The sequence below is a fragment of the Leptodactylus fuscus genome, chromosome 7 (genome assembly GCF_031893055.1).
Source record: "Leptodactylus fuscus isolate aLepFus1 chromosome 7, aLepFus1.hap2, whole genome shotgun sequence".
Taxonomy (NCBI): domain Eukaryota; kingdom Metazoa; phylum Chordata; class Amphibia; order Anura; family Leptodactylidae; genus Leptodactylus; species Leptodactylus fuscus.
The window spans coordinates 141,889,875-141,911,053 of NC_134271.1; the positions used below are offsets into that span (position 1 = coordinate 141,889,875).

The 21,179-nt window shown below is 37.7% G+C and overlaps 1 protein-coding gene across 1 annotated transcript in view; it reads left to right on the top strand.

The window, feature by feature from the left end:
- PEAR1 (platelet endothelial aggregation receptor 1) overlaps positions 1-21,179 on the top strand; it is a 120,071-nt gene that overhangs the window by 88,107 nt on the left and 10,785 nt on the right. Inside the window, exons 6-18 of the mRNA XM_075283177.1 lie at positions 9,620-9,866; positions 9,976-10,099; positions 10,769-10,905; positions 13,122-13,334; positions 13,493-13,667; positions 14,218-14,338; positions 14,446-14,609; positions 15,796-15,898; positions 15,981-16,127; positions 16,211-16,339; positions 17,390-17,518; positions 17,692-17,820; positions 20,801-20,929. Coding sequence (XP_075139278.1) covers positions 9,620-9,866; positions 9,976-10,099; positions 10,769-10,905; positions 13,122-13,334; positions 13,493-13,667; positions 14,218-14,338; positions 14,446-14,609; positions 15,796-15,898; positions 15,981-16,127; positions 16,211-16,339; positions 17,390-17,518; positions 17,692-17,820; positions 20,801-20,929 — 1,947 coding nt within the window. The remainder of the gene's footprint in view (positions 1-9,619; positions 9,867-9,975; positions 10,100-10,768; positions 10,906-13,121; positions 13,335-13,492; positions 13,668-14,217; positions 14,339-14,445; positions 14,610-15,795; positions 15,899-15,980; positions 16,128-16,210; positions 16,340-17,389; positions 17,519-17,691; positions 17,821-20,800; positions 20,930-21,179) is intronic.

Below are 21,179 nucleotides of genomic sequence, written 5' to 3' on the forward strand. Positions count from 1 at the left end.
TATCTATCTCCTATCTATCTATCTCCTATCTATCTATCTCCTATCTATCTATCTATCTATCTATCTATCTATCTCCTATCTATCTATCTATCTATCTATCTATCTCCTATCTATCTATCTCCTATCTATCTATCTATCTATCTATCTATCTCCTATCTATCTATCTATCTATCTATCTCCTATCTATCTATCTATCTCCTATCTATCTATCTATCCATCTATCTATCTATCAATCTATCTATCTATCTATCTCCTATCTATCTATCTATCTATCTATCTCCTATCTATCTATCTATCTCCTATCTATCTATCTCCTATCTATCTATCTATCTATCTATCTATCTATCTATCTATCTCCTATCTATCTATCTATCTATCTATCTATCTCCTATCTATCTATCTATCTCCTATCTATCTATCTCCTATCTATCTATCTATCTATCTATCTATCTATCTATCTCCTATCTATCTATCTATCTATCTATCTATCTCCTATCTATCTATCTATCTCCTATCTATCTATCTATCTATCTATCTATCTATCTATCTCCTATCTATCTATCTCCTATCTATCTATCTATCTATCTATCTATCTATCTCATATCTATCTATCTATCTATCTATCTATCTATCTATCTATCATCTATCTATCTATCTATCTATCTCCTATCTATCTATCTCCTATCTATCTATCTATCTATCTATCTCCTATCTATCTATCTCCTATCTATCTATCTATCTATCTCCTATCTATCTATCTATCTATCTATCTATCTCCTATCTATCTATCTATCTATCTATCTCCTATCTATCTATGTATCTATCTATCTCCTATCTATCTATCTATCTATCTATCTATCTATCTATCTCCTATCTATCTATCTCCTATCTATCTATCTATCTATCTATCTCCTATCTATCTATCTATCTATCTATCTATCTCCTATCTATCTATCTATCTCCTATCTATCTATCTATCTATCTCCTATCTATCTATCTCCTATCTATCTATCTATCTATCTATCTCCTATCTATCTATCTATCTATCTATCTCCTATCTATCTATCTCCTATCTATCTATCTATCTATCTCCTATCTATCTATCTATCTATCTATCTATCTATCTCCTATCTATCTATCCATCTATCTATCTATCTATCTATCTATCTCCTATCTATTATCTATCTATCTATCTATCTATCTATCTCCTATCTATCAATCTATCTATCTATCTATCTCCTATCTATCTCCTATCTATCTATCTATCTATCTATCTATTTATCTATCTATCTCCTATCTATCTATCTATCTATCTATCTATCTCCTATCTATTATCTATCTATCTATCTATCTCCTATCTATCAATCTATCTATCTATCTATCTATCTATCTATCTCCTATCTATCTATCTATCTATCTATCTATCTATCTATCTATCTATCTATCTATCTCCTATCTATCTATCTATCTCCTATCTATCTATCTATCTATCTCCTATCTATCTATCTATCTCCTATCTATCTATCTATCTATCTATCTATCTATCTCCTATCTATCTATCTATCTATCTATCTATCTATCTATCTCCTATCTATCTATCTATCCATCTATCTATCTATCTATCTCCTATCTATCTATCTATCTATCTATCTATCTATCTCCTATCTATCTATCTCCTATCTATCTATCTCCTATCTATCTATCTATCTATCTATCTATCTATCTATCTCCTATCTATCTATCTATCTCCTATCTATCTATCTATCTATCTATCTCCTATCTATCTATCTATCTATCTATCTATCTCCTATCTATCTATCTATCTATCTCCTATCTATCTATCTCCTATCTATCTATCTATCTATCTATCTCCTATCTATCTATCTATCTATCTATCTCCTATCTATCTATCTCCTATCTATCTATCTATCTATCTCCTATCTATCTATCTATCTATCTATCTATCTATCTATCTCCTATCTATCTATCCATCTATCTATCTATCTATCTATCTCCTATCTATTATCTATCTATCTATCTATCTATCTATCTCCTATCTATCAATCTATCTATCTATCTATCTCCTATCTATCTCCTATCTATCTATCTATCTATCTATCTATTTATCTATCTATCTCCTATCTATCTATCTATCTATCTATCTATCTATCTCCTATCTATTATCTATCTATCTATCTATCTCCTATCTATCAATCTATCTATCTATCTATCTATCTATCTATCTATCTCCTATCTATCTATCTATCTATCTATCTATCTATCTCCTATCTATCTATCTATCTCCTATCTATCTATCTATCTATCTATCTCCTATCTATCTATCTATCTCCTATCTATCTATCTATCTATCTATCTATCTCCTATCTATCTATCTATCTATCTATCTATCTCCTATCTATCTATCTATCCATCTATCTATCTATCTATCTCCTATCTATCTATCTATCTATCTATCTATCTCCTATCTATCTATCTCCTATCTATCTATCTCCTATCTATCTATCTATCTATCTATCTATCTATCTATCTATCTATCTCCTATCTATCTATCTCCTATCTATCTATCTATCTATCTATCTATCTATCTATCTCCTATCTATCTATCTATCTATCTCATATCTATCTATCTATCTATCTATCTATCTATCTATCTCCTATCTATCTATCTATCTATCTATCTATCTATCTATCTCCTATCTATCTATCTATCTATCTATCTATCTATCTCCTATCTATCTATCTATCTATCTATCTATCTCCTATCTATCTATCTATCTATCTATCTCATATCTATCTATCTATCTATCTCCTATCTATCTATCTATCTCCTATCTATCTATCTATCTATCTATCTATGTATCTATCTATGTATGTATCTATCTATCTATCTATCTATCTATCTATCTATCTCCTATCTATTATCTATCTATCTATCTATCTATCTCCTATCTATCAATCTATCTATCTATCTCCTATCTATCTATCTATCTATCTATCTATCTCCTATCTATCTATCTATCTATCTCATATCTATCTATCTATCTATCTATCTATCTATCTCCTATCTATCTATCTATCTATCTATCTCCTATCTATCTATCTATCTATCTATCTATCTCCTATCTATCTATCTCCTATCTATCTATCTAGCTATCTATCTATCTATCTCATATCTATCTATCTATCTATCATCTATCTATCTATCTATCTATCTATCTCCTATCTATCTATCTCCTATCTATCTATCTATCTATCTATCTATCTATCTATCTATCTCCTATCTATCTATCTCCTATCTATCTATCTATCTATCTATCTATCTATCTCCTATCTATCTATCTATCTATCTATCTCCTATCTATCTATCTATCTATCTATCTATCTATCTCCTATCTATCTATCTTTCTATCTATCTATCTATCTATCTCCTATCTATCTATCTCCTATCTATCTATCTATCTATCTCCTATCTATCTATCTATCTATCTATCTATCTATCTATCTCCTATCTATCTATCTCCTATCTATCTATCTATCTATCTATCTATCTATCTATCTATCTCATATCTATCTCATATCTATCTATCTATCTATCATCTATCTATCTATCTATCTATCTATCTCCTATCTATCTATCTATCTATCTATCTATCTATCTATCTCCTATCTATCTATCTCCTATCTATCTATCTATCTCCTATCTATCTATCTATCTATCTATCTATCTATCTATCTATCTCCTATCTATCTATCTATCTATCTATCTCCTATCTATCTATCTATCTATCTATCTCCTATCTATCTATCTCCTATCTATCTATCTATCTATCTATCTATCTATCTCCTATCTATATATCTCCTATCTATCTATCTATCTATCTCCTATCTATCTATCTATCTATCTATCTATCTATCTATCTCCTATCTATCTATCTCCTATCTATCTATCTATCTATCTATCTCCTATCTATCTATCTCCTATCTATCTATCTATCTATTTATCTATCTATCTATCTCCTATCTATCTATCTCCTATCTATCTATCTCCTATCTATCTATCTATCTATCTATCTATCTATCTATCTATCTCCTATCTATCTATCTATCTATCTATCTATCTATCTCCTATCTATCTATCTCCTATCTATCTATCTATCTATCTATCTATCTCCTATCTATCTATCTATCTATCTATCTCCTATCTATCTATCTATCTCCTATCTATCTATCTATCCATCTATCTATCTATCTATCAATCTATCTATCTATCTATCTCCTATCTATCTATCTATCTATCTATCTATCTCCTATCTATCTATCTATCTCCTATCTATCTATCTCCTATCTATCTATCTATCTATCTATCTATCTCCTATCTATCTATCTATCTATCTATCTATCTATCTATCTATCTATCTATCTCCTATCTATCTATCTATCTCCTATCTATCTATCTCCTATCTATCTATCTATCTATCTATCTATCTATCTATCTCCTATCTATCTATCTATCTATCTATCTCCTATCTATCTATCTATCTCCTATCTATCTATCTATCTATCTATCTATCTATCTCCTATCTATCTATCTCCTATCTATCTATCTATCTATCTATCTATCTATCTATCTCATATCTATCTATCTATCTATCTATCTATCTATCTATCTATCTATCATCTATCTATCTATCTATCTATCTCCTATCTATCTATCTCCTATCTATCTATCTATCTATCTATCTCCTATCTATCTATCTCCTATCTATCTATCTATCTATCTCCTATCTATCTATCTATCTATCTATCTATCTCCTATCTATCTATCTATCTATCTATCTCCTATCTATCTATGTATCTATCTATCTCCTATCTATCTATCTATCTATCTATCTATCTATCTATCTCCTATCTATCTATCTCCTATCTATCTATCTATCTATCTATCTCCTATCTATCTATCTATCTATCTATCTCCTATCTATCTATCTATCTCCTATCTATCTATCTATCTATCTATCTCCTATCTATCTATCTCCTATCTATCTATCTATCTATCTATCTCCTATCTATCTATCTATCTATCTATCTCCTATCTATCTATCTCCTATCTATCTATCTATCTATCTCCTATCTATCTATCTATCTATCTATCTATCTCCTATCTATCTATCCATCTATCTATCTATCTATCTATCTATCTCCTATCTATTATCTATCTATCTATCTATCTATCTATCTCCTATCTATCAATCTATCTATCTATCTATCTCCTATCTATCTCCTATCTATCTATCTATCTATCTATTTATCTATCTATCTCCTATCTATCTATCTATCTATCTATCTCCTATCTATTATCTATCTATCTATCTATCTCCTATCTATCAATCTATCTATCTATCTATCTATCTATCTATCTATCTCCTATCTATCTATCTATCTATCTATCTATCTATCTCCTATCTATCTATCTATCTCCTATCTATCTATCTATCTATCTATCTCCTATCTATCTATCTATCTCCTATCTATCTATCTATCTATCTATCTATCTATCTCCTATCTATCTATCTATCTATCTATCTATCTATCTCCTATCTATCTATCTATCCATCTATCTATCTATCTATCTCCTATCTATCTATCTATCTATCTATCTATCTATCTCCTATCTATCTATCTCCTATCTATCTATCTCCTATCTATCTATCTATCTATCTATCTATCTATCTATCTATCTCCTATCTATCTATCTATCTCCTATCTATCTATCTATCTATCTATCTATCTCCTATCTATCTATCTATCTATCTATCTATCTCCTATCTATCTATCTCCTATCTATCTATCTATCTATCTATCTATCTATCTATCTCCTATCTATCTATCTATCTATCTATCTATCTCCTATCTATCTATCTCCTATCTATCTATCTATCTATCTATCTATCTCCTATCTATCTATCTATCTCCTATCTATCTATCTATCTATCTATCTATCTCCTATCTATCTATCTATCTATCTATCTATCTATCTCCTATCTATTATCTATCTATCTATCTATCTATCTATCTCCTATCTATCTATCTATCTATCTATCTATCTATCTCCTATCTATCTATCTATCTATCTCCTATCTATCTATCTATCTATCTATCTATCTATCTATCTCCTATCTATTATCTATCTATCTATCTATCTATCTATCTATCTATCTCCTATCTATCAATCTATCTATCTATCTATCTATCTATCTATCTCCTATCTATCTATCTATCTATCTCCTATCTATCTATCTATCTATCTATCTATCTATCTATCTCCTATCTATCTATCTATCTATCTATCTCCTATCTATCTATCTATCTATCTATCTCCTATCTATCTATCTATCTATCTATCTATCTCCTATCTATCTATCTATCTCCTATCTATCTATCTATCTATCTCCTATCTATCTATCTATGTATCTATCTATCTATCTATCTATCTATCTATCTATCTATCTCCTATCTATTATCTATCTATCTATCTATCTATCTATCTCCTATCTATCAATCTATCTATCTATCTATCTATCTATCTATCTCCTATCTATCTATCTATCTTCTATCTATCTATCTATCTATCTCCTATCTATCTATCTCCTATCTATCTATCTATCTATCTATCTCCTATCTATCTATCTCCTATCTATCTATCTATCTATCTATCTCCTATCTATCTATCTATCTATCTATCTATCTCATATCTATCTATCTATCTATCTATCTATCTATCTATCTATCTATCTCCTATCTATCTATCTATCTATCTATCTCCTATCTATCTATCTATCTCCTATCTATCTATCTATCTATCTATCTATCTATCTATCTCCTATCTATCAATCTATCTATCTATCTATCTCCTATCTATCTATCTATCTATCTATCTATCTATCTATCTCCTATCTATCTATCTATCTATCTATCTATCTATCTCCTATCTATCTATCTATCTATCTATCTATCTATCTCCTATCTATTATCTATCTATCTATCTATCTATCTATCTCCTATCTATCAATCTATCTATCTATCTATCTATCTCCTATCTATCTATCTATCTATCTCCTATCTATCTATCTATCTATCTCCTATCTATCTATCTATCTATCTATCTATCTATCTATCTCCTATCTATCTATCTATCTATCTATCTATCTATCTATCTATCTCCTATCTATCTATCTATCTCCTATCTATCTATCTATCTATCTCCTATCTATCTATCTATCTCCTATCTATCTATCTATCTATCTCCTATCTATCTATCTATCTATCTATCTATCTATCTATCTCCTATCTATCTATCTATCTATCTATCTATCTATCTATCTATCTATCTATCTCCTATCTATCTATCTATCTCCTATCTATCTATCTCCTATCTATCTATCTATCTCCTATCTATCTATCTCCTATCTATCTATCTCCTATAGATAGATAGGAGATAGATAGATAGATAGATAGATAGATAGATAGATAGATAGATAGATAGATATGAGATAGATAGATAGATAGATAGATAGATAGATAGGAGATAGATAGATAGATTGATAGATAGGAGATAGATAGATAGATAGATAGATAGATAGATAGATAGATAGATAGATAGATAATAGACAGGAGATAGATAGATAGGAGATAGATAGATAGATAGATAGATAGATAGATAGATAGATAGATAGATAGATAGATAGGAGATCTATCAGTAACTCTTATGGTGAGGCAGACAGGGGTTAATGTGAGGGAGATGATGGGGTTAACTGTTATTAATATGAGGCACATGGAGTTACTAAATTGTAATGCACAGGACCAGATTTTTTTTTATCCACAATTTGTCCTGGTATAGCGGTCAGCGGTGACAGTATTTAGTCCTGTAGGGGCCACTAAGGGACATAATACTGTGTGCAGGGGCCACTATGGGACATAATACTGTGTGCAGGGGCCACTATGGGACATAATACTGTGTGCAGGGGCCAATATGGGGCATAACAGTGTGTGCAGGGGCCACTATGGGACATAATACTGTGTGCAGGGGCCACTATGGGGTATAATACTGTGTGCAGGGGCCACTATGGGGCATAATACTGTGTGCAGGGGCCACTATGGGACATAATACTGTGTGCAGGGGCCACTATGGGGCATAATACTGTGTGCAGGGGCCACTATGGGACATAATACTGTGTGCAGGGGCCAATATGGGGCATAATACTGTGTGCAGGGGCCACTATGGGACATAATACTGTGTGCAGGGGCCACTATGGGGTATAATACTGTGTGCAGGGGCCACTATGGGGCATAATACTGTGTGCAGGGGCCACTATGGGACATAATACTGTGTGCAGAGGCCACTATGGGACATAATACTGTGTGCAGGGGCCACTATGGGACATAATACTGTGTGCAGGGGCCACTATGGGACATAATACTGTGTGCAGGTGCCACTATGGGACATAATACTGTGTGCAGGGGCCACTATTGGGTATAATACTGTGTGCAGGGGCCTCTAAGGGACATAATACTGTGTGCAGGGACCACTATTGGGTATAATACTGTGTGCAGGGGCCTCTAAGGGACATAATACTGTGTGCAGGGGCCACTATGGGACATAATACTGTGTGCAGGGGCCACTATGGGACATAATACTGTGTGCAGGGGCCACTATGGGACATAATACTGTGTGCAGGGGTCACTATGGGGGATAATACTGTGTGCAGGGGCCACTATGGGACATTATACTGTGTGCAGGGGCCACTATGGGGATAATACTGTGTGGAGGGGCCACTATGGGGCATAATACTGTGTGCAGGGGTCACTATGGGGGATAATACTGTGTGCAGGGGCCACTATGGGGTATAATACTGTGTGCAGGGGCCACTATGGGACATAATACTGTGTGCAGGGGCCACTATGGGACATAATACTGTGTGCAGGGGCCACTATGGGGCATAATACTGTGTGCAGGAGCCACTATGGGACATAATACTGTGTGCAGGGGCCACTATGGGGGATAATACTGTGTGCAGGGGCCACTATGGGGGATAATACTGTGTGCAGGGGCCACTATCTATCTATCTATCTCCTATCTATCTATCTCCTATCTATCTATCTATCTATCTATCTATCTATCTATCTATCTATCTCCTATCTATCTATCTATCTATCTATCTCCTATCTATCTATCTCCTATCTATCTATCTATCTATCTATCTATCTATCTATCTATCTCCTATCTATCTATCTATCTCCTATCTATCTATCTATCTATCTATCTATCTATCTATCTATCTCCTATCTATCTATCTATCTATCTATCTATCATCCATCTATCTATCTATCTCCTATCTATCTATCTATCTCTATACACTTTCTACCAAATTATTAATGTCCCCTCCATTGATATATTCATATAAATATTTTGCACATTTTTGTAGCCTGGTGTCATTCTCTATGAGAAGTCAGGCGGGGTGATGATGATGATGATGATGAATCCATAGATATTGCGATGAGAGATTTAACCATTTCCTGCACATCCCTCTTATAATTCCAGCCTGTGAGCCTCACTTATGGGGTCCGAGGTGTAACAATACCTGTAACTGCCAGAACAATGGGATATGTGACCCCCTTTTGGGCTCCTGTATCTGCCCCCCGGGGTACAAGGATTCACTGTGTGAGAAGCCTTGTGATCCGGGCACCTATGGAGCCAACTGCTTACTGGACTGCCAGTGTATGAACGGCACCAACTGCGAGCCTCAGAACGGAACGTGTATTTGTCCGGAAGGATTTACCGGCCCATAGTGAGTATTGGTATCTGGCTGATGTGGTACTACAAGACCCAGCATGACCCTCAGCATTATGGAGAGGGGTTTTGCACATATTTAAAGAGGTTTCTGCTCTTTTTTGCAGCTGTGAGATCCGATGTAACAAGGTTGAGGCATCCAAGTACCAGTGCCCGGAGTTTTGCCCATGTCAGAGTGGGGGCATCTGTAACCAGAGCACCGGGGAGTGCAGCTGCCCCCCAGGATGGATGGTGAGACCTTGTCATTACACCCATAACATTGCCAGCCCTAGTCAGTGACTGCATATATAACAGAACATGAGAAAAATGCCAGCAGCCAGGGTCCCCATAACAATGCCCGATATAATACCCCCATAAGACAGCTATAGGATCCCTATACAGTGTGAGCTGGAGAGCCTCCATATAATGTAAGCCATATAGTGCAAGTCATAGTGTGCCCATAACGGTGCCAGCCACAGTACTCCTATATGACACACACCTACAGGGCCCTCATAACAATACCAGATGTGGTGCCCCCATAACTTCACTATAGTGTTCCTATATAATGTGAGCATCCATATAGTGTAAGCTGGAGTGCTCCAATATACTGCCAGTCACAAAGCATCCGTATAGTGCACTCCTATAGGACAAAGTCCTCCTATAACACCTACAGTGCCCCTGTAATATGGCCATCCACAAGACCCTCATGTGGCTAAAGAGCTCCCATATATTGTCGGTCATACACTGGGAACCTTATAACCACCTGTCATCTTTCTGACGCGCTATTGTATATTCTTTTTACATATCTACCAGTGTGACCTCCAACATTGTATATACTAAAGGCTTTAGCTTCACCCATAGATAATCCATAAACTGCTGTACATTTATGGTGCAAGAGAAACTTATATGTCTCTACTACAGGGTCCTATGTGCTCCATCCCATGCCCACCTGGATACTTTGGACCTGGATGTAAACAGAAATGCCCTTGTCATAATGGTGGGCAGTGTGATCCAGAAAACGGTCAATGTTATTGTTCCCTAGGGTACACGGGGGAGGGGTAAGTACCAAAATGCGTTGGTTCCTAATGACTAACTACTAATATAACTACTATAATACTGCCCCTATGTACAATAATGTAAATACTATAATACTGCTCCTATATACAAGAATATAACTACTATAATACTGCCCTCTATGTGCAAGAATATAACTACTATAATACTACTCCAAGGTACAAGAATATAACTACTATAATACTACCTCCTATGTACAAGAATATAACTACTATAATACTGCTCCTATGTACAAGAATATAACTACTATAATACTACTCCTATGTACAAGAATATAACTACTATAATACTGCTCCTATGTACAAGAATATAACTACCATAATACTGCTCCTATGTACAAGTATATAACTATTATAATACTGCCTCCTATGTACAAGAATATAACTACTATAATACTACTCCTATGTACAAGAATATAACTACTATAATACTGCTCCTATGTACAAGAATATAACTACCATAATACTACTCCTATGTACAAGAATATAACTACTATAATACTACTCCTATGTACAAGAATATAACTACTATAATACTGCTCCTATGTACAAGAATATAACTACTATAATACTGCTCCTATGTACAAGAATATAACTACTATAATACTGCTCCTATGTACAAGAATATAAATACTATAATACTGCTCCTATGTACAAGAATATAACTACTATAATACTGCTCCTATGTACAAGAATATAACTACTATAATACTGCTCCTATGTACAAGAATATAACTACTATAATACTACTCCTATGTACAAGAATATAACTACTATAGTACTACCTCCTATGTACAAGAATATAACTACTATAATACTACTCCTATGTACAAGAATATAACTACTATAATACTGCTCCTATGTACAAGAATATAACTACTATAATACTACCTCCTATGTACAAGAATATAACTACTATAATACTGCTCCTATGTACAAGAATATAACTACTGTAATACTACTCCTATGTACAAGAATATAACTACTATAATACTGTCCCCTATGTACAAGAATATAACTACTATAATACTGCTCCTATGTACAAGAATATAACTACTATAATACTACTCCTATGTACAAGAATATAATTACTATAATACTACTCCTATGTACAAGAATATAACTACTATAATACTACCTCCTATGTACAAGAATATAACTACTATAATGCTACTCCTATGTACAAGAATATAACTACTATAATACTGCTCCTATGTACAATAATATAACTACTATAATACTACTCTTATGTACAAGAATATAACTACTATAATACTACCTCCTATATACAAGAATATAACTACTATAATACTGCTCCTATGTACAAGAATATAACTACTATAATACTGCTCCTATGTACAAGAATATAACTACTATAATACTGCTCCTATGTACAAGAATATAACTACTATAATACTGCTCCTATGTACAAGAATATAACTACTATAATACTACTCTTATGTACAAGAATATAACTACTATAATACTGCTCCTATGTACAAGAATATAACTACTATAATACTACTCCTATGTACAAGAATATAACTACTATAATACTACTCCTATGTACAAGAATATAACTACTATAATACTACTCTTATGTACAAGAATATAACTACTATAATACTACTCCTATGTGCAAGAATATAACTACTATAATACTACTCCTATGTACAAGAATATAACTACTATAATACTACTCTTATGTACAAGAATATAACTACTATAATACTGCTCCTATGTACAAGAATATAACTACCATAATACTTCTCCTATGTACAAGAATATAACTTCCCCCATCCCCCTCGCCACATTCATTCCTATACGTGCCGCCCTTTACTTCCATATTTACTTCTTCTATACTTGGCACTATTAGGCGGTTTGTTTTCAGGACATCTATGTGGAATTGCTGAAATGAGAAAAATATTTGTACTTTTTGTGCCAAAATGGAAAATATGAGTGTCTTCAGGGGTCAGGGGTCAGCAGCTGCAGTCTATCCCTTTGGCGAAACACATTGTGACAATAAATCAGTAACCTGGCGGTGTAGTTGCGGGTGTCGGTGTCATCTCTAGGGTTATCATAACCTTTGGCTTGTGGCCACTGTTTAAAGTCGTGGGGTCATTGTGTATAGTGATTCCCTAGATGTATAATATTTCTTAAAGGGCCGGCGGTAGGTTTTAGCTGTTTTTGTGTCTCTGCAGCTGCCTGGAGGAATGTCCGATCGGAAAGTACGGAAGGGACTGCAAAGAGTCATGTGACTGTGTCCACGCCGTCCGCTGCTACCACGTGGACGGGGCCTGTTTTTGTGAGGCTGGTTTCTCTGGGTCCAAATGTGAGGACAGAATGTGCCCGGATAACAGCTACGGGCTACAGTGCCACCTGCCCTGTCAGTGTGATGCCCAACACACCAACAGGTAAGTTAACGGGGACATTACACCATAGGGCGGTGTAGAACTGTTTTTGATAACGCACTACTGCCCTCTAGTGGTATCATGCAGATCTTTGGCAAATGGCGCCCTTTACCCATATAGAATTGGAAACCCTATAAACTCTCCTTGTCTCTGTTTTACAGCTGCCACCCAATGACCGGCGAGTGCACATGTAAAGCTGGCTGGGCCGGCCTAACTTGCAACGAGACCTGCCCTCATGGCTACTACGGAACCAACTGTCAGGAGCCATGTTTGTGCCTCAATGGCGGATCCTGCAACAGCGAGACTGGGAAATGCCACTGTGCCCCAGGGTATACTGTAAGTGTTATCTACTGCACCATCTACATAACCTTATAGGACAAAGAAGAAGAGTAGAACCCATTTTAACCAGTAGGGGGCATCAGAAGAGCTAGCAAAATGAAAGCAGAATCTTGAATGCAGCTCTGGCTGTGATTGGAGTATGAGCGGGAGTCATAATATCTAACAGGGCTCCCCATTTACTTTATATACTGCTTTTCCTGTATGAGACAGAAGGGGGTTCGCATAATTGTGGTTGTTTGTAAAGTTACTCTATATTATACGCAGACTCGTTCCTCATGGGCGGTACAAACCGTGAGACGTCCTCCCTACAGGAACTGCAACAGTAGCAAAAGGGGGTGAGGACTCCGTTCTGAGGGTCATGCCGACTAGAAAGAGGGAGGAACAAGCAAACACCGGGCCCTCCTTTATCAATATTAGGTAGCATGCGGTATTTGAGGATGATACGAGGAATGGGCCACAATTTTGTTATAGGGCCCTTTGTATGTATGTACCCCCAGCTCAATGTGTTGTACATATGTAATCCATACTGACTGCCATTCTGTTTTAGGGGGCTTACTGCTCTCAATTCTGTGCTGAGGAAAAATTTGGAGATGGCTGTGCCCAGACCTGCAAGTGTATAAACCACCTGGCGTGTTCCCCTATAGATGGCACCTGTGTGTGTAAAGAGGGTAAGGACCCACCCCCGAGCATCATCTACACTGTATAAATAACCCTGCCACCCTATTTTCTATTACATATGGTTAGTTAATACTAAAACTAATGCTCTGTACTCCAGGTTGGCAGAAAGGGGACTGCTCCGTGCCATGTCCTAAGGGGAGCTGGGGCTTCAACTGTAACCGGACCTGCGAGTGTGCCAACGGTGCGTCCTGCAGCCCCATCACCGGGCACTGCTCCTGTACATCTGGCTGGTACGGGGAGAAGTGTGAGCTGCCCTGCAAGGTACTGTATGTATATATACACAGTATTCACCGATGTACGGTGCCTCCATAACAGTGTCAGGGATAATGTCCGCCATAACATTCTCAGACATAGTGCCGCCATAGCAGTGTCAGGGATAATGCCCGTAACAGTCTCAGACATAGTGCCTCCATAGCAATGTCTGGGTTAATGCTCCGTGTAACAGTCTCAAACATAGTGCCTCCATAACAGTGTCAGGGATAATGTCCCCCATAACAGTCTCAGACATAGTGCCTCCATAGCCATGTCAGGGATAATGTCCCCCATAACAGTCTCAGACATAGTGCCTCCATAGCAGTGTCAGGGATAATGCCCCCCATAACAATCTCAGACATAGTGCCTCCATAGTAGTGTCAGAGATAATGCCCCCCATAACAGTCTCAGACATAGTGCCTCCATAACAGTGTTAAGGATAATGCCCCCCATAACAGTCTCAGACATAGTGCCTCCATAACAGTGATAAGGATAATGCCCCCCATAACAGTCTCAGACATAGCGCCTTCATAACAGTGTCAAGGATAATGCCCCCATAACAATCTCAGACATAGTGCCTCCATAGCAGTGTCAGGGATAATGCCCCCATAACAGTCTCAGACATAGTGGCTGCATAACAGTGTCAGGGATAATGCCCCCCATAACAGTCTCAGACATAGTGTCTCCATAGCAGTGTCAGGGATAATGCCCCCATAACAGTCTCAGAAATAGTGCCTCCATAACAATGTCAGGGATGGTGCTATCATAACAGTGTTGAGGATGATGTAATCATAACAGTCTAAGCGTACTGTGTCCCCATAATAGTGTCTTATAACAGCGTCAGAGATAATGCCTGCCATAACACAATGCCTCCATAACAGAGGGACAGTGCTATCATAACAGTGTCAATCATTGTGCCCCCATAACAGTGTCAGAAATAATGTCACCAAAACATTGTCAGCCAGTGTGCCCCCATAACAGCGTCAAGAACAGGGCCAGGCACAGTGCCCTTATAACAGTCTCAGAGATACTGCCCCCATAACAGTGCCAGGCAGAGTGCCCCCATAACACGTACAGTGTCTATATTAGAAACAGTAATGTGTCCCCCATAACAGTGTCAGCCTGAAGGATTAGGTTTGGAACCAGAGAATGTCCCTCCCCTAGAGTCTGACACGTGACTGTCTGCTCCTCACAGGCGGGATTCTTTGGTCCTGGATGTAGTCAGAGATGTGAATGTAAGAACTCTGATGGCTGTGACCCGCTCAGCGGTGTGTGCAGGTGTACACCAGGATGGACAGGTGAGGCGGTACACTGAGGCAATGCTCTCTGGCTCCCCCTTGTGGGGTTTTCCATATTTTCACCATGAGTCCTGTGATTTAGGGGATCACTGTGAGAAGCCCTGTAAGGAAGGATCCTGGGGCAGAAGCTGTAACATGTCCTGCACCTGTAAGAACGGGGCGTCCTGCTCTGCCGAGGACGGATCCTGCACCTGCACAGCTGGATTTCAGGGGAGCAACTGCGAGAACAGTAAGGATTGTTTTCTCCTGCTTCTGTGCTCCATGTCACCCCCTGCTGAGCAACGTAAAACAGTACACCCTCTTCTGTTCCAGCCTGCACTCCTGGACGTTACGGCAAGAAATGCACCTTCTATTGTAAATGCGCCAACCACTCCACATGTAACCCCATCGATGGGTCCTGCAAATGTGCCCCAGGCTGGAAGGGCCACGACTGCTCTGAGCGTAAGTATTACAGGGCCAACCGTACCACACACAACGTGCTCTAAATTTTGTCTCAGGAGGTGATTTGTCATCTTACATAGTGCTTTTAGCGGTATTATTTATGCACTATATTATATGGACACTTTATTTTGGCACTGCTTGGTACTTTTATACGGTACAGTATGGTGGTATTATTTATGCCCTGTATTATATACATACTTTGTGTTGGCATTGAATGGTAATATTATGTGGTACGTTTCATTTGGTACTATATGGTGGTAATATTTATGCACTGTACAATATGGATACTCTGTGTTGGTGGTATGTGAGTACTGTTTCGTACTTTTATTAAGTACTGTATGGTGGTATTATTTATGCCCGATATAGTATGGATACTCTGTATTGGTACTATATGGTGATATTATGCAAGCACTGTTCGGTACTTTTATTAAGTACTGTATGGTGGTATTATTTATGCCCCATATAATATGGATACTCTGTATTGGTACTATATGGTGATATTATGCGAGCACTGTTTGGTACTTTTATTTAGTACTTTATGGTAGTATTATTTATGCCCGATATAGTATGGATGCTCTGTATTGGCACAGTTTGAGGGTATTATATGAGAACTACTATGCACTTTTATTTGATAATTTTATACAGTTTTATTATGCACTGTATGATATGGACATTGTATGGTGATATTATGTGAGTACTATTTTCTACTGTATGGTGGTATGATTTATGCACTGTATGATATGGCACTGTATATATTATGTGAGAACCATTTGGTACTATTATTTAGCATTATATGGCGGTATTATTTATGCCCTGTAGGATACAAATACTCTACTGAATGCTGGCACTGTATAGAAATATTATGTGAGCACTGGTGGTACTTTTATTTGGTACTGCATGGCGGTATTATTTATGTACTGTATTAGTTGATTATTTAATCACTAGTTGGCAGTATTATGTTTCTATAGGGGATGTCTACCATGCATACTTTTCCCATATACCTTATGTGGACAGACACATAGTGAATGTCCTACTTTGTTGTCTTCTCAGCCTGCTCTCCAGGATTTTGGGGGAAGGATTGTGCCAGTTCCTGTTATTGCCATTATGGAGGACACTGCAGTCCTATAGATGGGAAGTGTGACTGCCAGCCGGGCTGGACTGGGAAGACGTGCTCTGATGGTAAGGTAGTCCCGGCTATCAGGTCTTTATTTACAGGGAGTCTCTTGGCAAGTTCCTGGGGGTCGGTCAATTGTGAGCTCTGCTGGTTATAAAGACACCAGTAGAGCTCTATATAAGGCACAGTATATACATAGTATTTACAGTCATTTACCGTATGCCACTTATTATTTCAGCTTGTCCCCAAGGCCTATGGGGAAAAGACTGTGCCAATACCTGTAACTGCCAAAATGGAGGACAGTGTAATGCCATCGATGGGACGTGTCTCTGCCCTGCGGGATGGAACGGGAAAACATGTTCGGAAGGTAAGGCCATCATGGCTGACTGCACATAGTGATGTAACAATATTGGGATAATATACATGTCACAGTACAGGGATAATACACACAGTGATGTCACAGTACAGGATAATACACACAGTGATGTCACAGTACAGAGATAATACACACAGTGATGTCACAGTACAGAGATAATACACACAGTGATGTCACAGTACAGAGATAATACACACAGTGATGTCACAGTACAGGGATGATACACACAGTGATGTCACAGTACAGAGATAATACACACAGTGATGACACAGTACAGGGATGATACACACAGTGATGTCACAGTACAGGGATAATACACACAGTGATGTCACAGTACAGAGATAATACACACAGTGATGTCACAGTACAGAGATAATACACACAGTGATGTCACAATACAGGGATAATACACACAGATGTCACAGTACAGGGATAATACACACAGTGATGTCACAGTACAGGGATAATACACACAGTGATGTCACAGTACAGAGATAATACACAGTGATGTCACAGTACAGAGATAATACACACAGTGATGTCACAGTACAGAGATAATACACAGTGATGTCACAGTACAGGGATAATACACACAGTGATGTCACAGTACAGGGATAATACACACAGTGATGTCACAGTACAGAGATAATACACACAGTGATGTCACAGTACAGAGATAATACACAGTGATGTCACAGTACAGAGATAATACACACAGTGATGTCACAGTACAGAGATAATACAAACAGTGATGTCACAGTACAGGATAATACACACAGTGATGTCACAGTACAGGGATAATACACACAGTGATGTCACAGTACAGAGATAATACACACAGTGATGTCACAGTACAGAGATAATACACACAGTGATGTCACAGTACAGGGATGATACACACAGTGATGTCACAGTACAGAGATAATACACACAGTGATGTCACAGTACAGGGATGATACACACAGTGATGTCACAGTACAGGGATAATACACACAGTGATGTCACAGTACAGAGATAATACACACAGTGATGTCACAGTACAGAGATAATACACACAGTGATGTCACAGTACAGGGATGATACACACAGTGATGTCACAGTACAGAGATAATACACACAGTGATGACACAGTACAGGGATGATACACACAGTGATGTCACAGTACAGGGATAATACACACAGTGATGTCACAGTACAGAGATAATACACACAGTGATGTCACAGTACAGAGATAATACACACAGTGATGTCACAATACAGGGATAATACACACAGATGTCACAGTACAGGGATAATACACACAGTGATGTCACAGTACAGGGATAATACACACAGTGATGTCACAGTACAGAGATAATACACAGTGATGTCACAGTACAGAGATAATACACACAGTGATGTCACAGTACAGAGATAATACACAGTGATGTCACAGTACAGGGATAATACACACAGTGATGTCACAGTACAGGGATAATACACACAGTGATGTCACAGTACAGAGATAATACACACAGTGATGTCACAGTACAGGATAATACACACAGTGATGTCACAGTACAGAGATAATACACAGTGATGTCACAGTACAGAGATAATACACACAGTGATGTCACAGTACAGAGATAATACAAACAGTGATGTCACAGTACAGGATAATACACACAGTGATGTCACAGTACAGAGATAATACACACAGTGATGTCACAGTACAGAGATAATACACACAGTGATGTCACAGTACAGGGATAATACACACAGTGATGTCACAGTACAGAGATAATACACACAGTGATGTCACAGTACAGGATAATACACACAGTGATGTCACAGTACAGAGATAATACACACAGCGATGTCACAGTACAGAGATACTACACACAGCGATGTCACAGTACAGGGATAATACACACAGTGATGTCACAGTACAGGGATGATACACACAGTGATGTCACAGTACAGAGATAATACACACAGTGATGTCACAGTACAGGGATAATACACACAGCGATGTCACAGTACAGGGATAATACACACAGTGATGTCACAGTACAGAGATAATACACACAGTGATGTCACAATACAGGGATAATACACACAGTGATGTCACAGTACAGGGATAATACACACAGTGATGTCACAGTACAGGATAATACACACAGTGATGTCACAGTACAGGATAATACACACAGTGATGTCACAGTACAGGGATGATACACACAGTGATGTCACAGAACAGAGATAATACACACAGTGATGTCACAGTACAGGGATGATACACACAGTGATGTCACAGTACAGAGATAATACACACAGTGATGTCACAGTACAGGGATGATACACACAGTGATGTCACAGTACAGGGATGATACACACAGTGATGTCACAGTACAGGGATGATACACACGGGCGGCCTCACTGCTGTGTTTATCACACTGATATCTGGACATGCACTTTATACTCTTTTATGATCAAATCCAGTAAGAGCGCTGACATGGGAACGCACAACATCACATGGATATCACATTGTGGGGATAACGTCCATCCTTAGGGAGAGACCACCTTCTCAGGTGTGTGGAGACTTATACAGCAGTGGAGCAACTATGGCTGTATAAGTCTCCACACACCTGAGAAGGTGGTCTCTCCCTAAGGATAGACGTTATCCCCATGATCTGGTCTCAGCCTCTCACTTAAACCAAATCAGTTCTCTCTAGGCTGCGCTGATGAAGTCCAAAGAGACAGAAACGGTGCCGTCCGTAGCTGAGAAACTGATTTGGTTATAACCTCGCATCATGCAGCAAAGGCTTCTGGGAAGTTGGGCATGTTGTTCAGGGTGCTTGCTATAGAGGGCAGCATAACAGAGGCACTGTCTCCCTGTTTACATCTTGGGAGACAGATTTGCATATTCTTCCCATGGATATCACAGCGAATGACGTGTGATGTAATGTACATTGTGTTCTGCTCTGTGCAGTCTGCCCCCTAGGGACCTATGGAGAGAACTGTATGCACAAATGCAGATGCCAAAACGCAGCAGAATGCGATCACATGACTGGGAAGTGCTCCTGCCTGCCAGGATATCTCGGACCCTACTGTGACAATCGTAAGTGATGATGTTCCTTTTCCCCTATTCATTTTAAAGTGACCGTAAAGTGGAAACTCAGCAATCAGGTGTAATCTGTAGGGAAACTTGGGAGCAAGTGTTCAATTTCCCTGCAGCGCCACTACAGGAGAAGTGAAGTATTACACAATGTCCATACAAACCAATGTGTAATGAATAACAGGTCCTTCAGAGCAGGAGACACTCTGTGTAGCCACTGACCAAGAGATGAGGATCCTGAAACTTAGAATTT